Genomic DNA, 13,388 nt, shown 5'->3' on the forward strand with positions numbered 1-13,388 from the left:
GCGGCCTCAGGAGGATGCAGCCCATGAATTTGGACATGTCCAGAGTATAATCGCAGCCTTTGCGGTTAGAAAATTGCACTTGATCATGTCGCGATATTATCGCAAATGCGATATATCGTTCAGCCCTACTCTTTACAGTCAAGATATGTGTAAGACCATCTCTGAATGCACAACATGTGGCGCCTTCAAGTAGATGGGCTACAGCAGCAGAAGACCACAGCAGGTGACACTCCTGTTAGCTAGGAAGACGATACTGAGGCTACAGTTCACACAGATTCACCAAACATGGACAAGAGAAGACTGGAAAAACACTCCCTTTTCTGGCAAATCTCATTTTCTCCTGTAACATGTGAATGGTGGGGTCAGAATCCTGAATTTGGGGGATATTTTATTGGAATGCGTTCGACCCTTTAGTACCAATTAAGCTCAAAAGCTTCGCCTGGCATCACAGAGGTGTAGAATCAGCAAATATTTATTATGATTCTTAGCGAAGCCAAACATCTTCTATTATGGGAACAGGCTCTATGAAGCAAAGTGGTTGTTTATCACTTATAAAATGTACTATACAGACAACTATGTGCATGCAGGTTAGATGAACAACGACTGGGCAAATTATAAATCACTTGATTGTTGTCCATTGTATACAACCGATCAATAAACCCGTTTCTGAGGACATGTGGCCTCAGCTGCAACCCAAAAGCTATGTCCAAAAGCAACACATACCTTTGGGGGCATTGGGAACCTGAGCTAGACCAGACCTGAGATGCACATTCTCCCCCAAAAACCATAACACACCCTGGGATCAGAGAGGGGTTTTCTTTCCCAGGCCCCCCAGGCTCAAGTTTGGACCATGGAGACTGGTGGTGGGTACACAGAGAAGAGAGGAGGATTCCTCTCAAAGCTACCACAACCTCCAAAGATCAAGGAATACTTTTAACATGCCTCCTGTGTGTGTGCACACATGTGTATCACACTACCAACTGCTTTGACGATATGCGAGAACCTGGAGTTAAGCCTGTATATACTCTATTCCCACAATTTTGCAAGGCCAGATTTAAGTTGGATGTGGCTGAAAACTCTTGTGAAAGACTCAAGCCTTGTGAAAGTACTCTGAATGTATTCAGTGGTCATCTAGTTCTTCTTAGGACTGTGTGAGGTTGTGTGGTAATATTCAACAGCCTTGGGTTTTCTCAGACAAGTAAAATATTTAGCACTGACATGATGGAGCGAAGCTCACGCAGAGACCAACAGCATATCGTGTTATTGTAGCAAAAAAACAGCAAGAAAGCAAACTGTCAAACTTTTATATAAATAGTAAACACCTGCTTCAAATATTAACTAGCACCACATGCCACTTCTGAAATAAAAACCATGAAAATGTATGCAGCTTAAAGAAATGTACAGAAAGAGCCACATCCAGCTTGTAAAAGTGTTTCCATGACGGCTGGTTTTTCTGAATGGCCTCATAAATCACTCTACAGACACACAGGTAGAAATACCTAAATCATAATTTTCCCTCCAAATTAGGAATTTATTTTAACCATCTTTAGTGCAGAAGATCTTTAAGCTAACTTCTGTTCTTAAAACCTTTTGGGGTCTTGATAGTAAGAATATAATTTGTAACTGACTTTTAATATACAGTATGATATACTGTATACAGAGAAAGATCAAAATAATAGAATAAAGCCAAAGTAAAGTGTAATATTTGATACAAAGAGATCATTTGAAAGTAAAAGCACCTTAACTGTGCAACTGTAGCTCAATAACGGTTCTCATTCCTACAAATGCCAAAGTGTGCAGCCCACTTGGGTGCAGACCACCAAGTGTTACCCCCTGCCTCTTAGCTGAATGAAGGCTTAAACATGAAGACAAAAAGCACTGCCGCCTCTGTCTTGTCCTCATGGTGCTATTGAAAAACAGACACAGACAACGTCTCCCCTCTCAAACACAGAGAATCAATACAGTCCTTGTTAAAGTTGACCCTCTTAAATTCACTCTATGGGGGCTACAACAAGGCCTCTACAACAAGGCCTAGTGTCCCTCCAGGCTTAGCACAAAGAGCAGGAACTTTCCTTTAACTTTTCGCTCCTTTGAACCTGACTGTCTCTGTACTGTCTAGTAAACCATTACTATTGTTTTCTGTTTCTACCAAGAAATTTGTACTGTTTTTATTCAAAGTTGACTATATATTGTAAAAACCACAAGAAGAAGCTCGACTTTAATTCACCTTCTTGACACAATAACATTGTGTGTGAGTTTTGTCTCAACAGCCAGTGTCAGGAAATATTAAAGTGACCCCGTTGTTTGTCGCCATTGTCACACCAAATTAAAATCAGTAAACTGTAATTTGTGTCACTGTACTCAACCTGCTTCAGTGAACACAATGGCTTTCTGTCACAACCTACTTTCCCAGTTTGCAACACCCTGCAGCATTAGGATGCATTTCTGGCTTAACAAAGCAGGTGAGATATGAGGCAGATGGCATTTCTGGAATAAAGAAATAGCCTGGAGACTGAAATTTCCAGGCCAAGGCGACAGCAAATGTGCAGGCTTGATCAACTCCTCAAAACAGACAGAAACTAAACACCACAATGAACAGGAAGGTCGCTGCATGTGCACGCGCCCATGTCTGCATCTGACCAGTTAAGTGGCTGCCGAAACAGCAACCAAAACAAGGACAAAAGCGTTGCCCTCTGAGGAAAAACAATCTAACAATGAAAAAGCAAAATATAGATTTCATTCTAAATGAAGGAAACACCGGTCAGAGTCACTGTCAAAACACAGTAAGCAGGAAAGAGGAAAGCAGAAGGGCTCCAGATCTAGCAGAAGCTAAATCCCTCTCTTCAGTGTGGAAAAAAAAAAAACATTATCAAGAAGAATATGGAGAAAAACTGCCTTCAGAGCCTCCAGAGGAAAGATTACTTAAAATGCAGATCACATAATATTATTTTTATCATCCAGCTACGCAGGGATGCACTAAGTGAAACACTTGGTTGTGCAAGAATAGACTGTGCACACCGTTATCTCTTAATAAAATGCATTTGCGGCCTCAAATTATGATGAAACTTAAGCAAAGAAATGTTACATTAAAATGGTGCCACGTGATATTTACTACAGCTTTTTTTAAACAAGTGGTGAGTCCTGTCTAGTATCTATCTACTAAAAGTTTATATAAGCAACAGACCTAAAATCCTGAGTTACCTCATGCGCATCAAAGTAAGCTGGAGCAGATCTGTAAAACAAGAATCTGGCTGTTTTTTATGCCAGAGATCTGGCAAATACTGTGTTCAAGTTTGTTTTAAAACACGGAGCAAAACTAATTTTTCCCAAACACAGAGCCTAGTTTGTGGCTTGGTAACAAACTAGAAGGGAAAAGTGGTGGAAGGAAATGAAGTGCGTGAGAAAGGTTGACGAAAAAGCGATTCCTGCACAGAAATACAGCAATACGGTGGGGAAAAAAAGTCATGGAATAATGCCTCTGTAATGAGTTAAGTCCTGTAATCGCTCACTGTGGAAGTGCCAACTGCTGGTCTGGTTTTATGTGGCCTGCTTTGCGCTAAACCCCAGAGAAGTATTTATGTGTAGCGTGTCTGTGTGTAAATACGTGTAAATGTCGTCAAGGGTGATGGCAAACGGCCAGCAGAGCGAAGCATTTAACCACATTTAAAACTTTGGCTTCTCGTTGCTTTAGCCGAGTGTGACGCAACCAAAAGGATCGGGCAAGAGGGGCGTCACCAACAGCAATGCATAGCTGAGAGTCTGCATGTGAAAATGGTTTTACTCCCAGTTTTCTGTCCAGAGGTGGACAGCTGCAGCAGAGATAAGGGTCACTCAGTTCCCGTCCTACACTTTCCAAGTGGGTTACACAAACACAACAGCTGGGCCCTGAGCAAAACTAAATGCCTTTGTTTAGACATGGGACAACAACAACAAAAAAAGATGTCACAGGAGATCTTTGTCCTTCCTGCAAGGAATCTGGGTTTATAGAGTTAGATTAGAAAGAGAGAGAAAAGGGAAAGGGAACATCACAGAGAGGAAAAAGGGAGCGCGAGGACACGGGCAGCAGAGGCTGAATCACAAGCAGCAAGAAGAGACACAGAGGAAGCTGTTTGGCCAGAGTTCAACAACGCTCTCGTTTGTCACACTTGGACAGAATTTGTAGGTCAAATTAGCATGGAAGAGCAGAGAGGTTGTATGAGAGGGAGGGGGAAAGACAGAGATGTGCAGGCCAAACAGATAGGCTGCTCTTCATTACTCAGGCATCCCTACACATGATGAAGGGCACCAGGGAAAGAAAAGCAGAGCAGAGGAGGGGAAGTGAAGAAAAATGAAGGCAGGGGGCACTCCAACAGTGTATTTCACTTCATTTTGCCTTGACTTCTGATGCAACTACTGTGGCAAAGGCAAGGCTTAACACAAATAAATAAAACCATATCTGGAAAGAGTTTGGGGACTTGCTGCTCCTCCCCCTCATATCGCTGTTAAATAGGCCAAAGCAGAACACTGTACAGTGGACCTGCATATTACAATCTTTATGGGAAGCTGGGAATTATTTCTGCAGGCTTCAGACTGGTGGGAGCCTTGTGTGATATCCCCCATGGGTAGGTTAGAGTGGCTCAGTATATAGTCGCATTTACTAGGGACCAGACTTATGCAGTATCATTACAGATAGGCTTGAAATACACCAATATTGTTAGCTCCCCATTAGCTTTTATAGAGTAGCAGCTGCTCTTCCAGAGGTCCACACGTTCACACCACACTTCATAATACACTAACATATCAATGTTGTATGTCTACTATAAATAAAACAGTAACAAGTGTCCCATTTTAAATAACACACACACACACACACACAAGGTTCTTTCTACAGCAACTAAAGTGTGCACAGTGAACATGTTACAGAGAGGCTCCATTTGAAGTTTACAGTTGTCTTCAAATGACTTCACCGCATCCTTTGTGGTACGCTTCTATGTACACACTTTAACTCGTTGTCGTAAATGATTCCTTTCATCTGCTTCCCTCGCTGATAGAAAAAGTGAGGGCAGAGTATCCATAAAACACAGGTGCTCACACTGCACCCATATGGCATAGATCTCAGATTTCTATGCTGACAACATGTGGTCTATTTGGTGCCATGTTTGTAGATAATTCAAACCAGCCTGAAGAGGGCTGTTGGCTGTTGCTTCGGCCGACTGCTCACATGCGTGTGAAGGATTATTCCAATGCACAGAGAAGCCATTCTTCCCCTCGCTCTGCAGCACCACTGACACACAGACCTAGAAACACTGCTGCCATATTTAAATCGCACAGCACACTGACAAAAGTCAGAGATACAGATGACAGGGAGGGGAAAGCCCCTGCAATCTGAGTCCATTAGGCAATCAACAGAAAACCTTGTGCTCCGAGCTGAATCCTCAGCAGTGACGTTGTCACGCTGAAATTTGACTGTGAAAAATTGCTTAGTGAGGCAGCTGTGAGTTTGGCAGGGGAGAGCTGGGGGGCTGCAGAGGCACAGCGGACCCCCGGCCCATATCCCCTCCTCCTCAGCAGCATTCCCTCTTTGTCTCTAATCACTTTCTCTTGCCATTTGTCTCTATCCAAACTCAAATCCGCTGCTTCTCTTTAATTTTTCCCTTCCATGTTTCTTACAGACCGAAGCAATAAACAAGCTGAGGGGTTTGTGGTAATAAATAAGGGGGAAATAATATTTGTTTGCCTAATATCTAAGCCAAAAACAAAGGCACCATTTAGACAAACAGTCCCACTTGTTTTGCTACATTAGCCAAACAGCTGGCTTTCATTATGCATTATAAATCTCTTCCAAAATCTTACCCTTCATCACCTGGCAAAGCCATTCTCATTCCTCCCTACTCAGCCTTCTCCTATAAACATAAATATTAAACACCAAACCTCCCGACCTAAAAGGTCAACTTTTTGTGAACAGTCCTCATTGAAAAGAATCAGATATAATCAGATATAAGACACTACATTTCTGTCTTCACTCTTCACTATAACCGTGTATGAAGCTGGAAGACACTACAAGCATCTAGTGTAAACTATCAGTGATGCATGGACATGTACAGTGGACAGCACAGAGCAGCAGGCATGTATCCATGGGGAGAGGAGAGGGGAGGTGGGAGTGGTGAGATAGTCCTGCTGGACTGGAAAAGCAGGAGTTAAGATCCAGTTTCTCCATGTCTCATTCCCCCACTGTTTCAGATTGTCTCAGTCTCCTGGGAACTACACTGCATGCAAGGCAAAGTCTGTTTTCCTGCTATGAAAAAAAAGTAAAGTATGCAAAAATATAATTTGCTTGAGTAGAAACTATGAGAAATCCAGCACTGGCAAAAAATAGCATCACCTCATTAAGCTAGGAAACAAAAACAACAAAATCCATAGGGGTGACGTTGGAGCAATGACCAAAATGTAATGGCAGTTAAATGAGGTAGCACAACAGGGCATTGTTGCAAAGTTCGGTTGCCAGTTTGTTTGGTAACATAGTTACGACTGGTTTCTGAACATGTAAGTCTACCTGGCAATGCGCCATTAATCATGGTTCTTGCCCTGCAGCATGCAATCAGTCTTTTCTCCTTTTTACATCAGGCCTTGTGTCATCAAATCCATCAGAGAAAGACTCAGTTTAAACATTTTCAACTATAATGTCTGATCAGTAAGCAGCTGACATGACGATATACATAATCTATTGAGGAGACAATGCTTTGGACTCTAGTTCTGGAAAGGAGGTCAGATTTAAATCCAGCAGCTCAGTCCATCACTGGTGCCCTTTCTCCCACACCAGGCCATCAGAGGAATGTCTTCAGGCCACTGTGACTGGACACGATTCCGCTGAGGACACAAGCGGATAAAGCCAGAAGCAGAGACAGGAAGAAGTGTTGTGTTGTCTATAGTTCTGTGCAGTGTGTGGGCCATTGGCACAGCCCAGTCTTTCTCAAACACATACAAAAGCAGTACTGACAAGAGTGGAGTGCAGCACAGAGGGCGTGGCAGAGAAGGAAACCCCATTAACAAAGGACAGAATAAGTGGACTGGCTCTAAAACCAAAGGTTTTTTTGTTAAGCTTTTGCGCTAAGTAAAACGTGACGGAAAAAGAAATTCATAATGAGACAAACCTATGTGTAATAAGAAAAATCCATATGAGGAAATTTCCTTGAAAAATGGGCACTACCTCGTCTTAATCTCAAGCCCATCTCAGGTTCCAGTAACACTCTCCAATCAAAGCAGTGCGAAGATATCTAATCACCCAGTCACAGTCAGGACATGAAAAGCAAGCCGACTCTAGCCATGCCATTTCTGAGGCAAAGAGACTGCAGGGTAACAGATGGAGCTGATATCACGTCCCCCGAGTGGCCGTCTGTGTAAAAACATAGAAAACAACACACACCCTTCTTGTTGTGGTTTGTCTACAAGGACCGTGCTTCCTCTGGGTTCTTCTTTTGGAGATTCTGTTTGCCCAGAGTCAACTTGTGGCCAAAACTTGGATCAGCGCACACACAGTGTCCACCCACAATAGTGCATGTAATATGGCACGAAAACAAGAAACAGCTTTGGGCAATGCTGCAGTGCAAACAACTACACATCAAACCAGATCCTGTTCACCAAAAATACATGGATATTTTTATCTATTAGACTGCATTCAAAAGTAATATATTCAAGAATTTTAGAGCATTCTGTTTGGTTAAATTTTGATTGTGGATTTAAAGGTCTGAACTGCAGGCTTAACATTACAGAAAGGTTATGTTTGAGGCTAAATGATAGACATAGACTCTGGTGTTTTAATATACTGTGTAGATGCTTACAACATAAATAACTACCACCAATAAGTCAGTGAGCAACCACCTTTGTAAAAATAATGACTTAGGATACCATGTTATTTGCGGTGAGTAACATAATCACAGTGAGTTAGGTCATTACCTCCTCCTGCGATGCATAGTGAGGGTCTGCGCGATCCACCGACCAGTAGCAGTAGTCAAAACAAAATTCCAGAAGCTTCTCCCTGGAATCTACAGCTCCTTCTGTCCGTCCATCCAACTTTAGGAAGGAGATAAAAGTGTAAGACATATAATTAGTCTACATTTAAGATACATAAGTAACAATGCTTACCACAGTAAAGCAGCACGGCCAGTAAGTACCAGTGTTGGTCAAGTTACTTGAAAAAAGTAATCAGTAACTAATTACTGATTACTTCCCCAAAAAGTAATTACATTACTTTACTGATTACTTATTTTCAAAAGTAATTAATTACTTAGTTACTTAGTTACTTTTTAAAAACACGATTTACAACCTGAAGAGGTGATAAAGCGATAGATCTTTCAGCCCAATTCTACTTTTTCTGCATACTCCATCATACAAAATGTAATCAAATGGAAAAGTCTCTTTTTTTAACTTGTTTTATCAGTTTTAATCTTTTAACTTTATGCATCAAGCAAAAATGTAATTATCTGCAACATTCTCTGACTTGAATAAATTAGTTTAACATTTAAACCTATTTTCTGCACATTCCAGCACATAAAATAAAATATTTTTTGTGTTTACACTCACTCTTTCAAATAGATGCAAGTAAAACACAGCAGGAAATAAATAAAGTCAAAGACTCAGCGGTCCTGTTGCTCTATTTTCACCTGTAAAGCAGGACTGCGGTAGGCGGAGGTTTACCCTGGTGCAGGTGTGCCGCGGTCAGTTGATGAATCCGCGAGTTTCTCTGTGAGTTTCCCATTACGTCGTTGTGCACTCGGTGCTTGCTTGGAAGTTTAGGGGGGGGGTTTTTCACTGTAAAAAGTTTTCTTCCTACGCACAACGGACACTAATGTTTTTGTCACTTTTTATGGAATCAAACTCAAAGTAAGGTCAGTACTTCCAAGCTTTAAACGCTGCACGCTCATACTCTCTCCTGCACTCGATATATGATCCATTGTTGACCTGCACACAGCTGTTGTCACTAACGGCGCACTCGCTTACGTCACTGTCATGAGACATTCTCGCAAAAAAAATCACGGTTTTAGTAACGCAGTAACGCAGCGTTCCTACGGGAAAGTAACGGTAATCTAATTACCGTTTTTGCAATAGTAATCCCTTACTTTACTCGTTACTTGAAAAAAGTAATCAGATTACAGTTACAAGTAACGCGTTACTGCCCATCTCTGGTAAGTACTAAATTCTACCTTATACAAATAAGCATAGTGACAGACTTTACAGCGTGCATGCTTTTAATAACATGAAAAAACAAGAAAATGAAACCAAACATCCCAGTCATGAAGTGAGTACTATGGACATTGTTTATGAGGCTCTAAACAACAGTGTGGAATTGCAAGCAAGCTTTTTCCATTCATTAGCAACAAGCTTACTCCTACTCCAGTTCTTTCTTTGCCACAGTGCATTAACACTGCACAACTTTCTGCTTACTGCAAGTGAATCCTGAACTGAGGAAAGACAGCACAGCAGCATTTGCATTCACTCGTGCGTAACAACTGCACTGGAAAAGTCCAGCACCTGAACAATGCTTCTAAGTCACTGCCTGCAATGTAAAATAAAAAAATCATTACAATTTACTGGGGATCCAATGAGTCTCTGCTACATCTGCTCATGATAACATTTGTGTTTTATTATTGTTCTTGCACTTAATTTCCCAATCTAATATTTTGCCTGTGGTTGAAAAGGTAATAATTATATTTATGTCATTATATCATTTAACTTAAAGTAGACCTACTAAGCTCATTATATTTTCTTATACTGGGCCTTGGTACAGCCAGCTATCTGAAGGGCTCAATCATTTTCACTCCAGTACATAAGTCCGACCATTTTCTAACCAGTGCTTTAAATGTCACAAAGACTACTTAAAAGTAATGACAAGAAAGCTTTCCCGAGAGTGTTCTGGGTTTGTTGATGAATAAATGTGATCAGTCTAAATATTGACTTCGTTAGTTCGTTAGAATTGCACAAACCCTGTTTCTGCTTTATATACTGTATCTTCATTTACATGAGTACATGTTTTAATAAAACACTGCATCTATTTAATGTTTTTTTCCTAGCAAAATATGAATCAGGGGTTGTCAGGATTTTTGCACAGTACTGTATATGAGATAGCATGTTACTATTATTATAAAAGATTATATCTGAACACAGTGGCTTTGAGGAAGGTTATTTTTTCTTTCTGCTGTTCTAGGTGAAAGTAGTCCTTGTTGGGGTGAACTGATAAATAGATTGAGAAAGTTGCTGACATTACATGTTGTGTTTACATTTGTTCAGATCAGATTCCATTGTAATACAGCACAACTACAGCTGGTTAAAAAAAAAAAAGCACCAAGAAGGGGGCTGGAAAAAGAGTCTTGTAGGTGTAGCCCACTCTATCATCTGTGTAAGTAATCGTTTACTGACTGCAGCATTAGGCAGCACTAAGCCCTGGGATTCAATTTTGTTCACAGCAATTGGGTTGCCTGAAAGCATGACTACTTAACCCCTGTGCACTGTGAGGAAACGGACAATGAACTTGTAGTGTGAGGGATGAACTAAGAGCAACACCAGCCCCTGGCAAATCTCCTGAACGACAAAGCTCCAACAACTTATATTAAAGAAACCTGACAACTTGTAAAACATTATCCTTTACTTCTTTCTTGTTTTACACAGGCTAATTTCAGTAGGTCTTTATAGGTTGTTTCACTTGCTGTTTACTGCGACTGAAATCCAGTCTTTATTATTTCTGTCTCAAACGCTCCAAAACTGTCCCAGTTTCCATAAATAATTATTCCCATGAGATCTGCAAGAGCCGTGGGTTCACGATCCCTTTCCAAGGCAGAGGGAGGCCATATGTGGTTTGTCTCCTGTCACATCATGTGCAACAGATTCTCTAGTCCACCACCCAAACCTTCTTCCTGAAAGCATGCATTTAAAACAAAATGCAAATAAAGAGAAGCATTTCTTTAAGATTAAATGTGAGTTTCAAAAATGGTTTCAAGCTGAAAGTCCTTTATCATTTTGAATCATAATAATAGCTGTTGTTTCCACAGGCTAGACCCTTTAAATAGAGCTTTCTCACTTCTATATTAGCTCATACAGATATTCCAAATCAGAAATAAAGTGTAACATTTTCCATACTGAAGCTGTAGAGACAGCATTAGACTGTCTGCAGGCAATGCAGCTCAACCAATCAGACATGCCTACTCAGCTATATGACACAGCAGGTTGGTAATGTGGTGAAAGTATCAGCTTACAGGACTGTAAGCTCACAAAATAATTAGTTCCAAATGTCAAGAACTTCAATGAAACCTCGAATAATAACTCCAGCCACATGCCAGATTCACATAAACCCCCCTAATTTAACAGTAAAGCTACTGCATGGTGTTTTTATCTTTCACAGTTTCTTCTTGGAGATGTTTGGGAGGTATCTGAAGTATGACGTAGTTGCGCTGTTGTTTATATTTGTGCACAGAGGGCTCAGACTGCATGTGTTCGACAGGAAGGGTCGCTATGCTGTGTGTGTGTGTGTGTGTGTGTGTGTGTGTGTGTGTGTGTGTGTGTGTGTGTGTGTGTGTGTGTGAGCTCAACACATACTGTACAACAAACAGAAGCAGCTTAAAGGAGGGGGGAAAAGTTGAACTAAGCCTGTAAACATCCTGTTGTTGCTATGTGCAACTCCCATTCTGTCACACTTGTATACAGGACTACTCACCTTCACGTTTCGGATCTTCACAAACTTATCCTCCACCCGAACAGCTAGCCTTCCTCCATCTGCGCTCTCCCTGTGAGTAAGAAAAGAAAAAAAAAAGTGTATGCTTATTATTATTATTATTATTATTAGGTGTGGGTAACAACTGAGAAGGTTGATGCTTCCACTAGAGAGAAATGGCCCTACGGGATGCTATCAGTACTGACCAGGATCTCACACCTCAAATGCAAACCAGACAGAGCTTTAAGAACATTTTCACTCTAAATTCAGAAGCTGTATAATCATCCTATACACTGTTTCAAATCGGTTTTAAAAATCCTCTTTTGCTGCAGCTGATATAATTCAGAGAGTGTCGAGATAAATTTACGCTGGCTCCACTCGCCTTGAGGCCATCACATGACAATTAACACAATGAATTGTGTGTGTGTGCGCATGTGATCCATGAAATTGCAACACAAGTGCACCACTGACCAGTCCCAGATTCAAATGAAAACAGACCCCGACATGCTCTGCAAAAACTTTGTCTGAGATGCAGCTGGAGCCGTTTCCACAAAGTCCAGAGAGCACACAAGGGTTCTGTGAGCGTAATCAAGACCACTGTGTCATCCGTTGTGTGCGCTGTATGTGTATGTGTGTGCTTCAGCAGCTGGAGCAAGCAAATCTGATGCAACACAAGCAAAACTGAAGGCAATCACAATACGAAGCTGAGAGGATTTCGATCTCCAGGAGTGATAATGATGGCAAATGCTGCCTGCAGTGGCATCTAGCTCCATCTCTGTGGTGGGCTAGGGACACACGAGGCGGCTGTTGTAAATCATCCCCCTGTGCTTCACCACGTGGGACTCATTTTGCCAACCCCAGCAGCGGCCCAACCCAAAACCACCAACCTTCAATCTTAGGCTCTAAACAGCGTGTACATGAGGTGGTTGGGGACTGGAAAACAGTAAACCTTGCACAAAAACGTGTTTTAATACAAACTTAAGATGAGCTCAGGCTGACATGTTTTGTTTTGTTTGTTTTTTTGCATATGTGAGATGTTGCCCACATTGTCAGGGGCACCTACTGAATCCTGCCAGTCAACTAAAACAGAAGAGCAACACGCTCAAATGCAAGGTCGAATTAAGAATGCAGACCTGGCTGGTGTAAATGTTATCTCTGTTACACAGCAGGTCCTTATTCAAATATATAGAGGAAGGAAATACATCCTTCAAAGCGATGAGCAAAATGAGGGTGTCAGAATCCCAAATCAGGAAGGACAGATTTGCATGACAGTGAACATTTAATATAAGAAATTCTTTTGTTATGTAAAACACCAGGAAGACCAGCTGAAAGAATCATTGTCCAGCCTTTCATAGCCTGAATAATGCTTTGTTACGGTACTGTAGTGGCCTCTGAGGTTAAGCAACCCAGCCAGAGTTCAAAATAATTAAATACACCACCATGGAACTTGTCTGAAGTGTTTCTCCAGACCCCCTCAAAATAACAAACTGCATTTAACATACTGTAGCAATTTCCTGTTGATGTAAATGGCAGCTTTTAAAACCTCCTGGCGTGTTTTTGGTAGTTCCAGCAGATTTCATAGCGCTATAAAATGTAACAAAATCTTCCCACCTAAACATAAAGCGGAAAATTAAACCAAACCAACGTGTTCATTCCAACTTTCCTGCCTTGTTTAAGGTAACAAATGCCTTAAAAAATATGCATCACA

At 41.2% G+C, this 13,388-nt stretch overlaps 1 protein-coding gene across 1 annotated transcript in view; it reads right to left on the bottom strand.

The window, feature by feature from the left end:
* The window catches only part of stard9 (StAR-related lipid transfer (START) domain containing 9), a 41,387-nt gene that overhangs the window by 27,178 nt on the left and 821 nt on the right, over positions 1–13,388 (bottom strand). Inside the window, exons 2-3 of the mRNA XM_085390829.1 lie at positions 11,684–11,753; positions 7,933–8,049 (exon numbers count right to left, since the gene is read on the bottom strand). Coding sequence (XP_085246955.1) covers positions 7,933–8,049; positions 11,684–11,753 — 187 coding nt within the window. The remainder of the gene's footprint in view (positions 1–7,932; positions 8,050–11,683; positions 11,754–13,388) is intronic.

The sequence above is a fragment of the Rhamphochromis longiceps genome, linkage group LG19, assembly GCF_057381845.1.
Source record: "Rhamphochromis longiceps isolate RC_006_pf linkage group LG19, R_longiceps_female_GT1.1, whole genome shotgun sequence".
NCBI classification, from domain to species: Eukaryota; Metazoa; Chordata; class Actinopteri; order Cichliformes; family Cichlidae; genus Rhamphochromis; species Rhamphochromis longiceps.